Source organism: Carassius carassius, chromosome 7 (genome assembly GCF_963082965.1).
Source record: "Carassius carassius chromosome 7, fCarCar2.1, whole genome shotgun sequence".
In the NCBI taxonomy this organism is placed as follows: domain Eukaryota; kingdom Metazoa; phylum Chordata; class Actinopteri; order Cypriniformes; family Cyprinidae; genus Carassius; species Carassius carassius.
In genome coordinates, this window is record NC_081761.1 from 39,222,711 (window position 1) to 39,243,509 (window position 20,799).

Below are 20,799 nucleotides of genomic sequence, written 5' to 3' on the forward strand. Positions count from 1 at the left end.
TTCACCAAAACAAGCGAGTGGTGTTTGAATGGGAGAGCACACGGTTAATGTTAGCGCCAACAATGAAAAAAAAATTAAAGCATGTACTGAGAATGAGGTATGAGAATATTGTGTAATAGTTAGTAGGCTACACACCACATATATTTTTATCTAGCTAACCCTTTGCAATGTATTTAGCTATAACTATCAGTATAACAAGTTACCAAAGCAGCTGTTTTGCTAGTATATTTTTCAATAGTGTCTGTAATTATCAACGACAAAAGTATTCACATCGGTGTTTGTTTTCTTACTAAATTAATCTGACTTTTGAACGAATTGGATGAATTAACTATTTAAGTGTCTAACTCATTAAAACAGTGAAACACTGCCGCCTACTGGCGGTTTCAATACTTCATTTCTTTCTTTTGATAATCTCTACTATGTTAGAATTTTATGAATGATGATTATACACAAATTTCATAATGTTATGAGGTGTATAATCTCTTAACATGTTTTTATAACAGATTCGAGGTAAATATAGCTGCAGGGTAGAAAAGCCAGCAGAGGGAGAGGAGGAGCAGGTAAAGAAGATGCCATTCAATCAATACAATAAAATAGGAAACAGTATAGAAAAACAGCAGCTTTTTAAAGTTAGGGTATACATTAATGCCTTTAATGTTTTAAAGATGTGTTTCCCTTTAAAAATTTTTAAATGCATTAAGGTGGAATGTAAAAATCTTAAAATAAATGTCTAAATGTTGTCTCTTTCATATTTGTATATGTTGAATTTGTAATCAGTTAAAGCATGTTGCCAGATAGATAGATAGATAGATAGATAGATAGATAGATAGATAGATAGATAGATAGATAGATAGATAGATAGATAGATAGATAGATAGATAGATAGGAAGAAATAAATTATCCAATAACAATACACATAAATGTTTTTTTTTTTTTTTAAATAACGGGCAGCATACAACGTTCAACCCCCCCAATGTTCAAACCAAATCTACGCCCTTGCAGGTGAAGATTATGAGTAAGCAGTTGAAAAAACTGTGTAATAAAGACAAGCATGAGCAATATAATGATGCTTGACTTACCATTACTAGTACTGCCAATAACAGTAGTTGTAGCAATAATAATAATAATAATAATAATTCAACTAATTGTCTATCATTTTATTGACAGTAGTCTACATCTGAAGTGCATTAGAAAAAAGTTAATCAGAGTTGTCCTAAGACAAGAACGCATTTTGTTTTTAGGACAACTTTGATGAAAGGTTTTGATCCACTACAGATGTTGATCAAATCTCTCTCTCCCGCTCTCTCTCTCTCTCTCTCACACACACACACACCAGCAGGAGTATGGTTTGGTTGTGCTGCAGTGCCATCTAGCGAGATGACATCCTATCAGCGCACTGCACGAGATCCCATGATGCTCTGAATGAATTACTCTTTAGAGGTGTGAGTATCAAGTAATTATAGCTTATATTATCCCGGCTTAAATCTAGTTATATATGGTATCTCATATCCGTTTATAAAGTTTCTTATCCATACATCTATAAAGTATCTTGTCGATAATTAATTCACGCTTCAGAATATTTCATGTTTCTTTGACCTGGGATGCGTTCAGCTCCGACAAAACAATATGTGCAAACAATCCACTTGCTCTTGTGAAATTATGTTGATTACGTAGTGCAGCTGTCTCTTTAACGCCGCGTGCTTTATAAACATGCTGATTGGGCTGAACTGTTTGACACACCCACCGAACAAGAGAAAACATCTCAAATCCCGTTGCACACCTTTTCTATGATGTCGTTCAAACCGGAAACCGGAACATCGGTGCACACGGTTTGAGCTTGCACCTACCACTGGTCTGATGTGTAACACGCGTACTGCGCGCTGATTGGCTGCAGTGCGGACACTCGGTGTGCTCTGATTGGCTGAGCGTGGCAGCGAAAGTTGAGCTACGGAAGCGGAACACGTCCGTCGCTGGACGGAGGCGTTTAACGGAGTTACACACGCCGTTCAAAGAGGCTCTTTCTGCGCGTTACAGCATGGATGGCGTGTCTCTGCTGGGATGCGTCGCGTTGTTTGTGTGCGCCGTCAGCGCGTTCAGTCCCGCGGACAGCGAGTTCACGTTCCTGCTGCCAGCTGCCAGTAAAGAGTGCTTCTACCAGAGCGCCGTTCAGAACGGCAGCGTCGAGGTCGAGTACCAGGTAACGACGTTACGAACACACACAGCGAGCGGAGAGCGTTACGAGCACACATCCTCCTGGTAACGGTGTGAGGACGCTCAAGAAGAGTGGCGTGGTTTTCAAAACGAGTCCTACATCACTCATGGAACGTTCCGTTCCTGAAACATTTCGAACGTTACACTAACATTTTTCGAACGTTCAGAGAATATTCAAAAGGAGCACTCCCATAACACTTGCAGAATTACAAAATGAACTGAAAAAATACTGTAGTGTTTTTAACCATACTGTAATAGTGTATTGTACTGTATAGTATTTACAACACTTAATAAATGCGACAGCATACAGTAATATTTACTGTAGTGAACTGTGTATAAAGTAATTTGTTTATATTAATACAGTTGTTATATTAACACAACTATAGAATAACCACAACAAATTAATTCAAGTAATTTATTATAGTATGGTTCAAAAACTATGTAGTATTTAATTCAATTCAATTTAGGCTACTATACATGACTGTAGTATTTTTTTCATGGATTATGTTAGAAACCCCAGCTGTAGCAGAGTTAGTATAGTATAGTGTGTGTGTGTGTGTGTGTGTGAAGGGTGTGAGGTGTTTGTTTATGGTGTATCCTGCCTCAGTTCCGTGATGACACGTTCAGACAACATCCACAGATGTTATACCAGTTTTTAAGTGAATGATGCTGTGTGTGGTTGCTAGGGTGCTGTGTGTGGTTGCTAGGGTGCTGTGTGTGGTTGCTAGGGTGCTGTGCGTGGTTGCTAGGGCGCTTAGAGTAATATGTTGTGCTGTGTTTGTGCAGGTGATCGCTGGAGCAGGTATGGATGTGGATTTCTCTATCCTCTCTCCTCAGGGGATCCACCTGGTGTCAGAGTTTCGTCGCTCGGACGGCGTTCACATGTGAGTGTTTACTTCTGTCTCAGTCACCAGGTCATTTAGGATCTAATGTACGTTAATGTGGTAATTAATTAGCTAGTGCACAATTGGCACTGTTTTTCTCTCAAATCCTAGTTCTAAACTCAATAAATGTATACATTTTTATTTACTCACATGTGATTGGCTGCCGCTCCAGCGGTCTGCGGTTACTCGCATGTGATAGGCTGCCTCTCTGGCGGTTACTCGCGTGTGATTGGTCTGCTGCTCCGGTGGTCTGCAGTTACTCGCGTGTGATTGGCTGCCGCTCCGGTGGTCTGCAGTTACTCGCGTGTGATTGGCTGCCGCTCCAGCGGTCTGCGGTTACTCGCGTGTGATTGGTTGCTGCTCCGGCGTTTACTCGCGTGTGATTGGTCTGCTGCTCCGGCGGTCTGCGGTTACTCGTGTGTGATTGGTCTGCTGTTTTCAGGGTGGAGCCCACGGAGGCGGGAGACTATCAGATCTGCTTCGACAACAGCTTCAGCAGGTTCTCTGAGAAGATGGTCTTCTTCGAAGTCATCCTGGACAGCCAAGCCAATGACGCGGGGGCAGACGATGAGTGGGCGGGGCTTGGGGAGCCAGAGAGCCTATTAGAGTACAAGCTGGAGGACATAAAGGTGAGTAGATGTGTAGATATTCTGGATGGATGCTGTCTGGCTTCCACAGAAACACAAACCTGCTCAGTTTGTTAAGACCTGCACATCAAGTCTTTGGGGCTTCAAACTAGAAACTAGAGTTACTAAAATCTCAAAATGTAAAACATCTTAAAGGTTTTAAGTGGTGTTATTTCGGCATTGTTTATACTAAATAGTATGTATTAATATTTCTATTAACATTATTTGTTAATATTTATTATTTTAAATTTTTATCATTTTATGTGCTTTTGTCATTTTTAATATTTTTTATATCTAGATTTAATTTTTAATTTACATTTTAGTAAAGTTAATTTTTTCCCCTCATCTACTATTTATTTCAGCTCTATTTCGATTACCAAAACAGTTTTGATAAATTTAGTTTTAATTAACAATAACAACACTGACTTTAAGCAAAATCTGTGCATATAAAACTGGATAATAATTAGAGGAAAAGTGTTTAATTTAAAATAATCTCACAATGCAATACATTAATAAATTTTATTTACTTTCAGCAGTGTTAATATTAATTATATACTATTATAATATTTCTTTCTTTTTTGTATGCTTTCATCATTTTTATTACATCTATTTAGCTTTAATAAGCTTAAGTTTTAAATTTAATATTTGTTTAAATTCGGCTCTGATTCAGTTCGCATGTGATTGTCATGTCACGTGTCTCGTCAGTAAAGCCGGTTCATCACCTGGTTTCAAATGGAGCAGCACTTCCCATAGAATTGTTTGTTCTAGCAATGTTTTTAGCAGGTAGTTTTATTTTTGTTCCCAGAACGTTCTCTCAAAAGATAGGAAAACATTCTCTAAAAACATTCCAACAATGTTTATTAATAACATTATTAGATCATTATCCCCTAACATTCTAATTAAGATTCAAGCAACGTAATAGTTTGGTCTGATGTCATAATGGTGGTAAGTGTTGGGTTTAGTTGTGCAATTTGACACTTCACTTGGCAGTGTTGTTCTTTAACTGCTGTAATCTTTATTGTGGCAAAAACAGCAAGAGAACATGTGATTTGATGGTGTTGGTTGCTTGCTGATGATTAACACATCATCACATATGTGGTCTGGTTACCTGTTTTCACCCAAGCTGTGTGTGTAACACCAAAATGTGTGGTGTTAGTTAACCCTCTGGAGTCGATTAACGCAGATACGCGTTGTGAGTCATTTTCTCCTGATAACCCCGAAAAGAACTTAAATTACACTTTCAGTTTTAATCGTACAGATAAGAGCAATACATCAATCGAATCTGTAAAGGGTCTACTTTTTTTGGATACAGATATAATAACAACAAAACTTTGTGCACTTATAAAATAAAGATAACAAACAAGGTGTGCTGTCTGCAGCCTTTGTCTGCGCTGATCTTCATTTACAAACACGTCATTTAAATGAACTGTAACTCCGTGAATACTCAACGAAGAGACATGAGAGAGATATCTATAGAAAGCCTGACATGTCTACTTTTAAACCAAATAAGTACTGTCGAAAACAGATATTCTGTGTTAAATTAATCCATATGAAAACAACGCGATGTCCGTTTTTCATGTCTCCCTTCATTATATCTAATGTGACCACGCCCCCGCGCCGAACGCGCTATTCAGATTCAAACTGAAGCGCGCGGCTTGAATACGCCCATAACAGAAGAAAAAGCAGTGAGCCTGTTCTTCAAGTTTTTTTATTTTACTGTTTGCTTTGCGATGAGAGGAATAAGACATAAATCACCCCAAAAAGATGTGATGTGGTTGAGGATTTGAGAAATGGATTTCCTCAGAAAAAAAGAATGAAGCACTTTATTCAGCAGAGATCATAAACATGAGTAAGTCTCTTTTTATTTATTTATACACTTGTACTAGTTTTCACATAACGTGTAAACATTTTACTAGTTAGACTTTTTCCAAACCATAATTCCTGACTAAATGTATAATCAAGTGAAACATTATGAAGTTTCAATAACAATATACAATACTATACCATTCAAAAGCTTGATGTAAATAATATAAATGTAACAAAGAAATAACTGTAACAAATGTAAAAACAATGCTATTCTTTCAATTTATTCCCCCTAAAAAAACCTGAAAAAAATATTCTCAGCTCTTTTCAACATTAATAATAATAATGATAATAATAATAACAATAAATGTTTTTTTGTAGAAAATAAGATTGTTAAAAGGATTTCTGAAGGATTGTGTGACTGGAGTAATGATGCAAAAAATGAGTTTGAAAGCTTTGATTGTTCCTGATAAACTGTTTAACTGCTCCCCCAAGTGGATATTAAAGTATGTTGTGGGATAATTAAATATATTCTTAATAAACTACAAACATAAAATTATATAGATTTATTTTCTCACATTCTTTCTTGTAACTCTTCCCTCTCAGTGGCACAGATGACTGAGAGGCTCATTATGCGGCTCATTATGCGGCTCATTATGCAAAAAAAATAAAAATAAAGAATAAAAAAAAAATCCCTTTTTTCAGGTTTTAAAAGCAAATGAAATAGTGCACACATTTATTACTGAAGAAAAAATATACCTATGCAGTCACATTCCCTGAGCCCCCCTTCTGAATGTGCCATCACTTCGCTCTCACTCTGTCAGGCAACCAACTGGACCTCATCTACACGCGCTGTTGCTCTGTGGACAACTCTTCAGTTGCTCCACTGCACACCTCAGACCACTTCCTCATTCCTGCTAACCTAGCACTTACTCCTGAAGTGCCTCACACTCCAACGCAGGTCACCTTTCGACATTGACCTTCAGTCATACCTTCGCTTACTCACATTATCAACTCCTCTCTTCACTCTGGAACATTTCCCTCAGCATTCAAGCAGGCTCGGGTAAGCCCACTGCTCAAGAAACCATCTCTAAATCCAGCGCATCTTGAAAACTACAGACCAGTATCCCTTCTTCCATTCATTGCAAAGACACTTGAGCGAGCTGTGTTCAACCAGCTTTCTATGTTCCTTGTACAGAACAACCTCTTGGACAGCAACCAATCTGGCTTCAAAAGTGGCCACTCATCTGAGACTGCTCTGCTCTCGGTTACTGAAGCCCTGCGACTAGCAAGAGCAGCTTCAAAATCCTCGGTACTCATCTTACTGGACCTGTCTGTTGCTTTTGACACTGTTAATCAACAGATTCTCCTGTCAACCCTCAGAAAGATGGGCATCTCTGGAACTGCACTCCTGTGGGTTAAGTCCTACCTCTCTGACAGATCCTTCAGTGTGTCTTGGAGGGGTGATGTTTCTAAATCACACACACACTTGCTACTGGGGTTCCTCAAGGCTCAGTACTTGGACCACTTCTCTTCTCAATCTACATGACGTCATTAGGATCTTTCATTCAGAAGCATGGCTTTTATCACTGCTACGCTGATGACACCCAACTCTACCTCTCATTCCAACCAGATGACCCGACGGTAGCTGCTCGCATTTCAGCCTGTCTGAGTGACATCTCTAGCTGGATGAATGACCATCACCTTCAGCTTAACCTTACGAAGACAGAACTCCTGGTGATTCCAGCTAACCCATTGCTTCATCACATCATCTCTATACAGCTGGGTTCGTCAACCATTACTCCTTCGAGGACAACTAGAAACCTAGGAGTTGTGATGGATCATCAGTTAAGCTTCACAGACCACATTGCTACCTCGACCCGGTCATGCAGGTTTGCCTTATACAACATTAGGAAGATTAGACCCTTCCTGTGAGAGCAAGCCACCCAACTTCTTGTCCAAGCTCTTGTTCTCTCCAGACTGGACTATTGTAATGCTCTCCTGGCTCTTCCTGCATGTACTGTGAAGCCTCTGCAATTGATCCAGAATGCAGCAGCGAGGGTTGTCTTCAATGAGCCAAAAAAAGCTCACGTTACTCCTCTCCTCATCAGGTTACACTGGCTACCAGTAGCTGCTCGCATCAAATTCAAGGTACTGATGCTAGCCTACAAGACGACCACTGGCACGGCACCAACTTACCTAAACTCATTGGTTAAATCTTATGTTCCCTCCAGAAGTTTGCGCTCTGCAAGTGAACGACGCCTTGTGGTACCATCCCAAAGAAGTTCAAAATCACTCTCATGGACCTTTTCCTGGACTGTGCCCAGCTGGTGGAATAACCTCCCAATCTCAATTCGTACAGCTGAGTCTTTACTCATTTTCAAGAAACATCTAAAGACTCATCTTTTTCGCCAGCACTTAACCAACTAACACTAACACTTTTCCTTTTTCTTGTCTTTTCATAAAAATAAAAAAATAAAAACCCTGGCTATGTGTTCTGTACTAGACTAACCGAGACTCGTCATGGCGCTTGTATACTGTTGTTGTTCTCTTGTTGGTCTGACTGCTTCTATTGTTCTCATTTGTAAGTCACTTTGGATAAAAGCATCTGCTAAATGTAATCTGTTATAGTCACTAGTGTTAAATTAATAGCAAAGGATGGACTCCTGATAAAACCAGTTCACCAGATTGTTACATGAGAATTTTTTTTTCATATCAGCAAGTAAGCAACGTCACCTGATGACATCTTTCTCTCACTGTTTTTGCTGTAACAAATATAGTTACAGCAGTTACAACATTCCTACAACATTATACATTTCTAGGTGGGTTACTACACAGAGCCGTAGTTCGCTGACAAGCTACGCAATAACGCGTTCATAATCGCAGATGAATCGCATGTGGTTATGAACGCGATATTGCGTAGCTTGTCAGCGAACCACGGCTCTGTATATTAAGTGTGGCTCCATCTGAAAGCAGGTGATGGACATTTACCGCTAATCACAGAACCATCTTTACTGACGAGACACGCATGACAATCTCATGCGATTAATCGTGCAGCCCTATATAAAACTTTTAGCATTATTTAAAAACTATAAACATATTACAAAAAAAGAATTCTAATTTCTGTAAAATGTAAGATCTAGTTTGTTTTTTGTCTGATATTTCGAGTTTGTTTTTCATCTGCTCTCTTGCAGGAGTCGATGGAGACGGTTCACCGGCGGCTGGAGCGCAGTCGTCAGATGCAGACGGTCCTGAGGGCCTTCGAGGCGCGCGACAGGAACCTGCAGGAGGACAACCTGTGGCGGGTCTCCTTCTGGTCCTGTGTGAACCTGCTGGTGATGCTGAGCGTGGCTCTGACGCAGGTGTACACCGTCCGCCGGCTGTTCGACGACAGGAGGAGAGTCTGCTCCTGAGACCAGATGATGAGAGACTGCTGAAGAACGCTTCATCTGGTGCCAGGATGCAGGACTTTACCTGTCTGTCCGATTCATGTCGCCTGAATGTTCATAGTCTTGTCTTTTTTTAGTCCTGTGAGATGATGCTGTTTTGGGAATATGTGCTGTTATCGTCAACAAAGGCAATCTTCGGTACAGCGGTGTGCTTTTTTAAAAGAGTTTTACACATTAAATCTAATAAAAGGGGTGTATGTTTGTAGACGGCGTCTCTGGTGTTTTAACCGTTTACGGTTTTCTTCTTTTGTGTTGAATCTGGGATCAACAAGGTGTGTGGATGATGTGCTATAGCTGCAGCTGACCACTAGACGTCTCTGGCAGGGTCTGTCCTCGGACGCTTCCAAGCGCTTTTGGTACAATCAGGAAAAAAGCCCTTTTTTTTGCATCTGATGACATTAAACGCTCTTATTTATACAGAGATCTTAAAACGCAGACACTTTCCCTTCCCATAGATATGAAAATCCTGTTTCACTTGGCAATGCATCGTATTCTAAAAAGGTTGTTTTTAATCTAAAAAGGAATTAAAATAAAATGCAAACTAATAATTAAATCATGAATATACAATAAGTTAAAATATAAAAACACACTACAAATTAAAAAAAAAAGAAAAATAATAAAAAACCATAAATTTAATTAATAATAAAATATTTGGGTTGCAGACCACGTGAACAATTGAGAAAAAAAGAGATCAAATCTTTAGCTAAACAAATTTCCCTTTTATTGGTAATAATAATCATTACATTTTGGTTAAGCATGCTTTTGTTCGCAGTCCTTGCGTAGTGTCATGAAAAACAAAACAAGCGACAGACAATAAATGAAAGAGCGATGAACAGATGAAAGAAAGATCTCATGTTAGACTTACACAATATAAAATCATTCCCTAATGAGTTAAAACTATTTAAACATCTATGACCAAGTCAATGTACTGAGCGAAGCTGAACAAGACAGTTTAACTGCGAGAAATAAACCTCTCTGAAAACAAGCCTCACTTCTACAATTACTTAATAAAATGGTCAAATATTGAGAAGTGTATTAAATAAGATCAAAGTACATTGTGTTAATGAACACAGTATTCTGTGTATGTATTAAGACAAGGTTTCTGTAGTTAGTGTCGTTTATACTATAATAAGTGTTCAAAATAGTGTCCAGAAATGATAAAACTGACAATACTGTCTGCTGTCTTCATTGGGAATGTTAATAAAAAGTGTTTCTTTAGCGCGGTCAGTTGAGGTTTAGTCGTCTGTAAACATGATTGTGTGTGAAATGAACAGACCTGTGCTTCACTATATGACGTCTGAATCACACGTTTACTCCCAAACAAATCCCCTGAAATCATCATAATTTCTGGAAAACATAATACATACGTGGAAATGCTTAACTCAATCATTATATGTCTTGTTAGTACTACTACTTGGAAAAAAGCTCGGAAGAGTATCAGATATCATGTGTCAATGAAGCGATGAGAAGCCCTTTTTGAACTATGACACTTGTGTGTGTGTGTTGTAGTTGTCTTTGGCGCTCTCTGCTAAAGCTGCTGTGTTCTGGATCCTCTTCAGTCCAGTAGAGACGGCTCTGACGGTCTGATTATAGTGGGCCGGTTCGGAGCCGCTGGAGGCCTCCTGCTAAACACAGACACATGACGAGCAACTCCATACGCCTACCAAAAACTGCAGCTAGAAGATCATTACCAGCAACTCAGCTGGCACTCGTACAATTAAAGTTAACAAAAATTAAACATTCATTCATAAAAATGAAAAATAGACTAATTTTACTACAAAAATAAAATACTTGCTGTAATTAAATAGAATGTCAATCTGATAAAAATAAAACAAACGTCAAAGTAAAATCATTTTAATATAAAACAAGATAAAACTATGCAAGAAGTTTAAGGCCAAGCAATATTAAAAATAAATAAAACCATAGCCAGATTTAAGTCATTATATGTAGAGTTGAAAGAGATGTTGAGAACTCATTAAATTCAGAGGAACAAAAAGTTGTTACATTTAGAGAAAAAGGTCTAAATAAAATGTTGAGAATAAACTTGGGAAGTTTTCTTATTCGTCGGCATCTTTGTCATGCGGTGTGCCCCAAGGGTCTATTTTAGGAACTCTCACGTTGTCGCTGTAAAACAAAGGGTGGTCGAGCTTCTTCAGCTGCAGCTCCTAAACTCTGGAATAGTTTGTCTGTAAATGTGAGACCTTTCTCCTTCACTAGCCAGTTTTAAGTCTGTTCTCAAATCTGATTGTTTTCTCTGGCTTTTGATTAATGTCAGTTTAATTAATCTGATTCTATTTTAATGGGTTTTATTTTCCATATGATGCATGTTTTCTTTTAATGCGTTTTATATACTGTGTTTTGTTGTAGAGCACTTTGGTGCACATCTGTGGTTTTAAATGTGCTACCGAAATACATTTCGATGACTTAAATTCCTAGAAAAAAGTTGCTAAATTTCGAGTCAGGTTCCTTTCATCTTGTTGGATGTGGTCAAACAGTGTCTGCAGTGGTGTAGGGCGGACAGTAATGAGAGTAATGCACAGGGATGAAGCATATGATGCGGTTGTTTTCTGCATCAGTGTTGATGTGAGTGTCAGCGCTGTTTCATCTGCCTTTAAACTGGTCTACAAAAAGACCACGTCCAAGGAGAAGAAACTGGACGAAACTTTTTCCTTTTTGTCTCGTTAAATTAAACATTTCATGTAGACTTTTTTTCCCTGTAATTTAACAAGCTTATTTCAATATTTTATTATTTCAACTTTTTTTTTCCTCTAAATTTAATGACTTGAATGATGAGGCTGATGTTGTTCCTTTTTGACTAGTCACACAACAACTATTTTATAATTATCTGTTTGTGTGCTTTCATTCTGAGAGACTTAATGAATCATACTTATTGATATCAATCAGGGAATCCTACTACGAATAATCTGTGGCTCATGACTATTTATTAGGTTAAAGGCCTGGATATATGATCTAATTAATATTCATAAGCATTCACAACAGTAGGAATTGTAATGTCTCTGCTGATTTCTGATTTCTTTAGTAAAATGGGTTATTTCTCCCAAGTTTCAGTGAATAAGTCAGGCAGTGTGAGAGAGTTTGAGGGTGTTGGTCGTACCTGGGTATGCCGGGCGGCAGAGCAGGCGGCACGCGGGCAGGACGAGACGGCACCTGAGGGGGCGGAGCCTCAAGCAAGCCACTCCCAAACACATTAGCACTGACTGGAGGAGGGCTGGGCCTGAATGGAACGGGCGGGGCTCCGAACGCAGGGGAGGGGTTAAGAGGAGGCGGGGCTGGAGGGCCGGGGGTGGGGCCTCGCACTGCAGGGGGGCGGCCAGGGGGCGGAGCTGAGCCTGAGGATGGTTTACGCTGCGATGGAGGACTGACAGAGAGAGAGACACGACTTAAACATCTTAAACAAGGGCAAAATGCACTTCTGTAATCACTATTTTATAAAATCAAGAGATCATGTGTTTAACAAAAATCATTTTATAATGCAAATATTAAAATAAAAACATGCACTGGAAACTGTGGAATGTGTGTGTGTGTGTACCTGGGGTCATTCTGGATCCAGGTGTCGTCCACAGGTGGAGGCACAGGTACAGATACGGTGCTGGTGCTGATGTCTCCGATGATGTGCAGTGCCTCTTTGAGAGCGTGATACATGCGGAGCATCTCGTCACGCCGCTGCGCTTGTTCAGCAGACTCCTCCATCAGACTGCTCTGATCGCCAGACGAGTACAGAAACGCCAGCAGCTCCGAGTAGATGAACTCCTTCGCCTGACGCACACACAGACCAGACCAGACTGAGAGAGAGCTTCGTGGAAACACTGCACACTCTGAACAAACTGAGACCGCAAAACTCCACCGCAGACAGACGGAGAGAGAGAGAGATAGATAGATAGATAGAAACAAACAAAATCGAATAACCCCAAAACAGATATAAATAAACCTCTCACCAGTAAGTAAATCAATAAATAAACACATAAATGAATGAAAAAAGTAAACAAATAATAAATGTATCCCACGTATCCCACAAATCCTCAGTGACTGACAGCTGATTGGTGTGACTGAATCATGCCCCGCCCACACTCACGCTGTTGATCATCAGGTGCATGATGGTCTTGGGCATCAGGTCTCGGATGCTCTTGTTGACGATGCCGATGTAGGAGTCCACCAGGTTCCTGATGGTCTCCACCTGCCGCTCCAGCTGGGGATCCATGGAGAGAGAGTCGGCCGGGACGCCTTCCTCGTTCTCCGGCTGACAAAACAACGAGACCATCACCTCAGTCGATGGATGTGAGCTTTACACTAGATTCATCTGCGCTCGTGCTGATATTCAGGGGAGACGGTTACCTGGTCTTTCTCGGGATAGACTCCCGCCCGCAGGAAGGAGGCTTTCCAGCTGTCCACTTCCTCCTGAGAGTCGCAGGCCAGCTCGATTTGCCGCAGGTCTTTATACACGTTCCTGAACACACAGAACAGCACCACATCAGATGGAGAGATGACCGTGAGGGACCGGGTCAGAGCGAAACACACCTCTGCTCGGTGTTGAAGATGGCGAAGGTGGGTTTGGTGGACATGAAGCCCTTCTCAGCATCTCTGAGCTTCAGGTTATCCAGAGGAAGCATGAACTTCTTCTCTTTCTCCTGGAAAACACACACAGAGGCATGGGCTTGATTTTCACACAAAGTGAGGAATAAACGTCCCTCCTGCACACACACACACAGACACACACACACCTCCTCATCCTTGTACCAGGACAGAGATTCTGCGGTCAGGATGAACCAGTAGTCCTTGGATCCGCCCTTCATTATGCTGATGTTGATGGTGAGCCAACCGCGTCTGATCACCTGAACCAAGGGGGCGGGGATATGATAATGAGCAGCAGGAACAGACCAATCAGTGCTCGGCTCAGTTTGTGAATGTGTGTGTGTTGTACCTGGTTGGGCATGGCTCTCTTCTTACTGACGGCGGCGCTCCGCTGCTGTGCGCTGAAACACACACACACACACACACACAAATGTGTTCACTACGGTTACTCTCGTGTGGCTGAAATCAGAGTCAAAGGTCAGTAGAGGTCACTCACTTGGCGAAGCCGATGAAGTCCTCGTGGTTTGTGTTGATGTAGGAGAGCTCGATGTCGATCAGCAGCATCACCTGAAACACAGATCCATCATGTTCAGATAATCCCCAAACATGCTGCGTGACCTGATAATGAACATATATACATATATATATATGGCACTGATTGCCTAAAACTCCCTTAGCTGATATAAACTCACAGTAAACTACGGCTTCATGGGGCTTATTGCTTTTATAAAACTCTTATTCTATATACGTATCAAGGTTTCACAACACATTCTTCCACCAAACTACACAGAAATAAAGAGGTGTGTGTTTGTAGAGTAATGTACAACAGCTCCCGATCTGATTGATTGCTCAGATTGAGTTGGGGAGGTCATTCCACCAGGAGGGAACATTTAATTTAAAAGTCCTTAAAAGTGAATTTGTGCTTCTTTTTAGGCAATCATCAATGCCTTGAATTGTATACGAGCAGCTATTGGAAGCCAGTGCAAATTGATAAACAGAGGTGTGACATGTATTCTTTTCACCTGCCGCGTTCTGAAGTAATTGTAATGGTTTGATAGAACTGGCTGGAAGACCTGCCAAGAGGGATTGCAATAGTCCAGCCTGGACAGAACAAGAGCTTGAACAAGGAGTTGTGCAGCATGATCCCAAAGAAAGGGCTTGATCTTCTTAATGTTGAATAAAGCAAATCTGCAGGAATCGGACAGTTTTAGTAATGTGGTCTGAGAAAGTCAGCTGATCATCAATCATAACTCCAAGGTTTCTAGCTGTTTTTGAAGGAGTTATGGTTGATGTGTTTGATGGTGAAATTGTGATGAAACGATGGTTTTGCTGGAACCACAAGCAGTTCTGTCTTGGCAAGGTTGAGTTGAAGGTGATGGTCCTTCATCCAGTAAGAAATGTCTGTTAGACAAGCTGAGATGCGAGTAGCTATCGTCAGATCATCAGGATGGAATGAGAGGTAGAGTTGAGTGTCATCAGCATAGCAGTGGTATGAAAAGCCATGTTTCTGAATGACAGAACCTAATGATGCCATGTAGACAGAGAAGAGAAGTGGTCCAAGAACAGAGCCCTGAGGCACCCCAGTAGTTAGATGTTGTGACTTGGACACCTCACCTCTCCAAGATACTTTGAAGAACCTATCTGATAGGTAAGACTCAAACCATTGAAGTGTGGTTCCTGAGATGCCCTTTGCCAGTAGGGTTGATAGGAGGATCTGGTGGTTAACCGTGTCAAAAGCAGCGGACAGATCAAGCAGGATAAGTATTGAAGATTTGAGAGGAAGGTTTAGAAACACACCTGGTCTTTAGTTTTGCTTTCTCTCTCTCTGATGTAGGTGGTGACGATTCTCTCCGTCTCTTCTCTCAGCAGAGGATACGAGTTCAACTACAACACAAACACACACTGAGAACTGCAGCAGAAACACACACACAATGATTATGATTGTCCCTTGACATAATTTTGTCTCCCGCATACTTTAATAGAGAATGAAATAAACACGGAGGAGTAAGATAGCATGCAAATCCGAAACCAATGTGTGTTTTACACTGACGGTGAACGTGACTGTGATTAGTAGATCAGTGTGATTAGTAAATATAATCACCACAAAACAAACAAGCTGAGCTCATCCCCCGCAGACAAACACTGAACTCAAGATTAAAAGATGATATCATCTTTAAAGAATGATATCACACACTGTTAAGAAAATTAAGAGGAAATTTACTTCACAGGATCTGATTGGTCACAGGATCTGTCAATCAAAGAGGGTTTGGTTACAGGACTAGATCTGATTGGTTACTGGATCTGTCAATTAAAGAGGGTTTGGTTACAGGACTAGATCTGATTGGTTACTGGATCTGTCAATTAAAGCGGGTTCAGTAACAGAACTGGTTCTGATTGGTTAAGGGATCTGTCAGTCAGAAATGGTCTTGTTTTACCTTCTCTGCACACTTGTGGATGAGTGTGGCGAGTTCAGACACCACCAGATCCACACACTTGAGGCACGGCTCCTTCAGTTTAACTATCTGCTTTTTCACGATGGCCTCAAAGGCCAGGTCAGGGGTAAAGAGCCCCGTCCTGGAGGATCATGGGACAGTGTTACTTGGTGTGAGAGGGGGACAATAATGGGAAAAAGCGGATGGATGGATGAAAACAGAAACAAAGAAAAGCACGCAACCCATTCATTCTGTTTTTCCTCTTTCCTAATCGAGACGCAGGTCATTACTTGTAATCGCAGCACTTTAACCTCCGAGTCAATATAATGCCAAAATATTATATTCATAATGATGACGCCTCAATATTGACGATCTTCAGAATATATTTTTTTAATATATATATAAATAAAAAGCAACAATATATTTTTAATGCCATGAAAGCGTAAAAACAATTATAAAGTCACTTCATGTCACATTTTATTATTTTTTTTTTTTATAAATTTGTTAAAATGTGAATTTTGTTTTATTTGGTTGTAAAAAATTATGTTTATGGCACATTCCGTGTCAGATTGTATCACTGAATTTAAATAAGTTATTTAATGTTGAGTTTGTCCATCAGTTTTCAGTCTTTGCTCACTGAAGCGGACAGGATGGTGAGACTGAAACGGCTCAGGACACATCATTGGAGTGTTTTTGTTTTGCGGAGCCGTTAGCGGAGTGAGTCGGGTCAGATGTTAGCGTGCGCACATGCGTGTTGACGTCTCTCTCCGTCTACCTTCAGCGTGCACTGCCTGACCGTGTTGATGAGCTCCTGGATCACCAGGTCAATGCATTTAAGGCACGGCTCCTTCAGCTTTATCAGCTGCTTTTTCACTATGGCCTCGAAAGCCATGTCCGGGGTGAAGAGCCCCGTCCTGAGGTCACACACACACAGACACACACACACACACACAGAACGACTGAACAGAAAGCAGTGTGCAACAACTACGACAGCGCAAGCCGTGTAGTCTAATTACACAAACTATGAATCTCCTTTATTTATTAGTTATCTTTTTTTTACTCTCGACTTTTTAAATTTTTTTTTTTAATCTTGGTTTTGTAAAATGCTGTTTGGAAATGCGGTGATGATTTTGAAAATATGTCATGTACTATGTATACGTTATGTGATGCATCTTTTGCAAACAAATAATAATAGAAATAATATGTAGCAATATACAGTAGTATCTAAAATATTACAAAGAAAAAGAAATGCACTGAAGATAACAACAGGATCAATAACATGCTTTAGAAAATTGCGGTTGCAATTTATTTAAATCTGATATTTTGATCTCAATGTTTCTTTCGGACTTTAAGATCTTCATTCAAGACCTCATTTTTGTTTTTTGTTCTGTTTCTTGATTTGTGTGGCTGTTATTTTCTCTTGCCTGACTCCATGAATGTTCTTGATGGCGTAACTGATCTCCCTCCTCAGCTCCTTCTCGTCAAACTCCATCTACACACACACACACACACACACACACACACACACACACACACACACACACACGCACACACGGTTCATGTGAAATGAAAGGAATCACTTAGCTAAAAATAGAAATTGTGTCATTATTTACAAAACATGCTGCAGGTTTGATTACATTCTGAAAGATAAATTGATTCACAGATAAAACCCCTCCATAACCAGCATGAAGTCAGTGAGTGAACGAGGCTAACCGTACCTTAACGAGCTCGAACGGGAAGCGCTCGTGGAAGATGCGGTTGATCCGCGCTCCGCCGGAGAGCTCCAGAGTGTCCACCTGATCTCCAGAGCCTTCGATGCGCTTCTCGAAGTCCACGCCGAACTGCTGCACCATCCTAACAAAGTCTTCTTTTATTATAACTTCATATATCATGTACTAATAAAAGCGTAGGGCAATAACGTCATGAGAATGTAAGGCTGGTTTGGGCTCACTGCAGCAGGGCTTTGGTTTTGCGCGCTGGATCGTCTGGTTTGAAGCTCTTGTACTCGTCCACCTCCTTCTCCAGCGACAGCAGCTGAGACTGCAGTTTACTGCGCAGCCCAGGTAGAGTGTCACGGATGTGATTCGTCAGTTGCTGAAAGAGTCGACCAAACGCCACTGAGACGGGGTTATGAGGCAAAGGAACTGTACGGTGTGTGTGTGTGTGTACCTGGTTGAGGGTCTTCTGCAGGTACGGTGTGCCCATTCTCTCGGCCAGGTGTCTGTAGGCCGGATGGGACAGAAAGAACTTCCTCTCAGCAGCGAGTGCAGCTTTGATGTCCTTCCTGCCGTCAATGTCCTTCTGACTGCGGTTCACCACACCGATATAACCTACAAACACACACACACACAGTATTCATCCGCCAGTGTCACTGAACTCTAACACCACAATGTGTGTGTGTGTGTGTGTGTGTGTGCATTGTGAGCTCTACTTCCAAACAAAAAGGTCACTGTTTCCATTCTCTGCATTCAAAAGGAAAGTTTTTGTATGTTTCAGATAACATTACTAGTTGATTAGGTCTATATAGCTTTTATGAATTTGTATTTATTCATTTACATTTATTACAGTTTTAGTTCTTTGAGTTCAGTTAAAAGAAAATTAGGATTGTTTCTCTCCAGGTTCACCTCTGCGCAGAGGAAGCAGCTTGTTCTCCAGGATGTCTCTGGCGTCCGTCCCTTCGTCCATCAGATCCAGTTTGGTCATCACACCGATGGTGCGCAGACCTGCAGGGCAAAGGTTAAAGGTCAACAGCACGTCTGGTTTCTCAATCACATCCCAAGCGAACAAAATACTCAGAGTCATTAAAAAGTTGAACTGAAGTGAAACTTGTATGTTATATTCATTCATTACACACAGACATAAATATTTCATGTTTATTTCTTTAATCTTGATGATTATATTGGACAACTAAGGAAAATCCCAAATTCAGTATCTCAGAAAATTAGAATATAACTTAAGACCAATACAAAGAAAGGATTTTTTGAAATCTTGGTCAACTGAAAAGTACGAACATGAAAAGTATGAGCATGTACAGCACTCAATACTTAGTTGTGGCTCCTTTTCCCTGAATGACTGCAGCAATGCAGCGTGGCATGGAGTCGATCAGTCTGTGGCACTGCTCAGGTGTTATGAGAGCCCAGGTTGCTCTGATAGTGGCCTTCAGCTCCTCTGCACTCTTGGGTCTGGTATATCACATCTTCCTCTTCACAATACCCCATAGATTTACTATGGGGTTAAGGTCAGGTGAGTTTGCTGGTCAATTAAGAACAGGGATACCATGGTCCATAAACCAGGTACTGGTAGTTTTGGTAACTGTGTGCAGGTGCCAAGTCCTATTGGAAAATGAAATCTGCATCTCCATAAAGTTGGTCAGCAGAAGGTTGGTCAGCAGAAAGTTTTAAAGCATGAAGTGCTCTAAAACCTCCTGGTATATGGCTGTGTTGACCTTTGACCTCAGAAAACACAGTGAACCAACACCAGCGGATGACATGGCACCCCAAACCATCACTGACTGGAAACTTTACACTGGATCTGAAAAACAGCATGGATTGTGTGCCTCTACTCTCTTCCTCCAGACTCTGGGACCCTGATTTCCAAAGGAAATGCTAAATTTACTTTAATCAGAGAACATAACTATGGACCACTCAGCAGCAGTCCAGTCCTTTCTGAAGCGAGACGCTTCTGACGCTGTCTGTTGTTCAAGAGTGGCTTGACACAAGGAGTGCGACAGCTGAAACCCATGTCTTACATACGTCTGTGTGTAGTGGTTCTTGAAGCACTGACTCCAGCTGCAGTCCACTCTTTGTGAATCTCCCCCACATTTTTGAATGGGTTTTGTTTCACAATCCTCTCCAGGGTGCGGTTATCCCTATTGATTGTACACTTTTTTTCTGCCACATCTTTTCCTTCTCTTCTCCTCTCTATTAATGTGCTTGGACACAGAGCTCTGTGAACAGCCAGCCTCTTTTGCAATGACCTTCTGTGTCTTGCCCTCCTTGTGCAAGGTGTCAGTGGTCGTCTTTTGGACAACTGTCAGCAGTCTTCCCCATGATTGTGTAGCCTACAGAACTAGACTGAGAGACCATTTAAAGGCCTTTGCAGGTGTTTTGAGTTAATTAGCTGATTGGAGTGTGGCACCAGGTGTCTTCAATATTGAACCTTTTCACAATATTCTAATTTTCTGAGATAATGAATTTTCCTTAGTTGTCAGTTATAAGCATCAAAATTAAAGAAATAAACATTTGAAATATATGCGTGCATGTGTGTTGGTGTGTGTGTGTATCTCTCACCCTGAGGGTCCATCTCTTTGCTGATCTTCAGCGCGTCAGAGTTGGCAAGGTCGGAGTTGGCCGGCGTGACAGCAAGGATCAGGCAGCTCTCTTTGGAGATGAACTGCAGCAGCATGTCTCTGATGGCAGACGGAGAAGAGCCATCAGTGTCTCACTCGGGTCCTGTACCTGAGCAAAGCAACAGCTCTTACCGGATCTGGTACTCGATGTCCACCGGCTGGTCTCCCACAGCCACCTTGGTCATGCCGGGCAGATCGATCAGCGTCAGGTTCAACACTGAGAGAGAGAGAGAGACGGAGAGAGAGAGAGAGAGAGAGAAAAATTCATACATGCCCTGAATTCTGAAGAACTGAAAAATCTAATCACTATATTTCTGAATAAAAAATTTGAAACAACTAAAGATGGTGTTAATTTGGCTACAAATGAAATCAATAACATATTTCAAAAAGCAGGATATATAAGTGAATTGAAAAAGAAAGGCAAAAAATTCATTAAAAAAACACCAAAAGATGAAA

The 20,799-nt window shown here is 40.9% G+C and overlaps 2 protein-coding genes across 4 annotated transcripts; one reads left to right on the forward strand and one right to left on the reverse strand.

Annotated features, from left to right (window-relative positions):
- Positions 1–1,858: 1,858 nt before the first annotated feature.
- On the forward strand, positions 1,859–9,178 carry tmed1b (transmembrane p24 trafficking protein 1b; the record flags this gene model as incomplete). The annotated part of the gene is made up of 4 exons (XM_059555012.1): positions 1,859–2,197; positions 2,998–3,095; positions 3,538–3,724; positions 8,719–9,178. Coding segments are annotated over 4 exons (843 nt in total), but the record flags the coding sequence as incomplete, so codon positions are not given.
- A 493-nt stretch (positions 9,179–9,671) lies between these two features.
- Positions 9,672–20,596, reverse strand: LOC132144194 (dynamin-2-like). Of its 3 annotated transcripts, none has more exons than XM_059554965.1 (18): positions 20,476–20,596; positions 20,285–20,403; positions 18,620–18,718; positions 18,165–18,325; positions 17,947–18,089; positions 17,714–17,849; positions 17,420–17,487; positions 15,999–16,137; positions 15,361–15,447; positions 14,060–14,130; positions 13,913–13,964; positions 13,713–13,823; positions 13,510–13,619; positions 13,327–13,438; positions 13,067–13,231; positions 12,524–12,750; positions 12,089–12,352; positions 9,672–10,598 (listed from the first exon to the last, which is right to left on the reverse strand). In XM_059554965.1, exons 1-18 carry the CDS (start codon positions 20,526–20,528, stop codon positions 10,529–10,531), a joined length of 2,187 nt encoding a protein of 728 aa, XP_059410948.1. In that variant the 5' UTR covers positions 20,529–20,596; the 3' UTR covers positions 9,672–10,528. The 3 variants fall into 3 exon arrangements, with proteins under 3 accessions (XP_059410948.1, XP_059410949.1, XP_059410947.1); XM_059554966.1 differs by lacking the exon at positions 15,999–16,137 and adding an exon at positions 16,771–16,909 and having other exon boundaries at positions 9,672–10,595; XM_059554964.1 differs by lacking the exon at positions 15,999–16,137 and adding an exon at positions 16,771–16,909.
- Between the last annotated feature and the right edge of the window lie 203 nt (positions 20,597–20,799).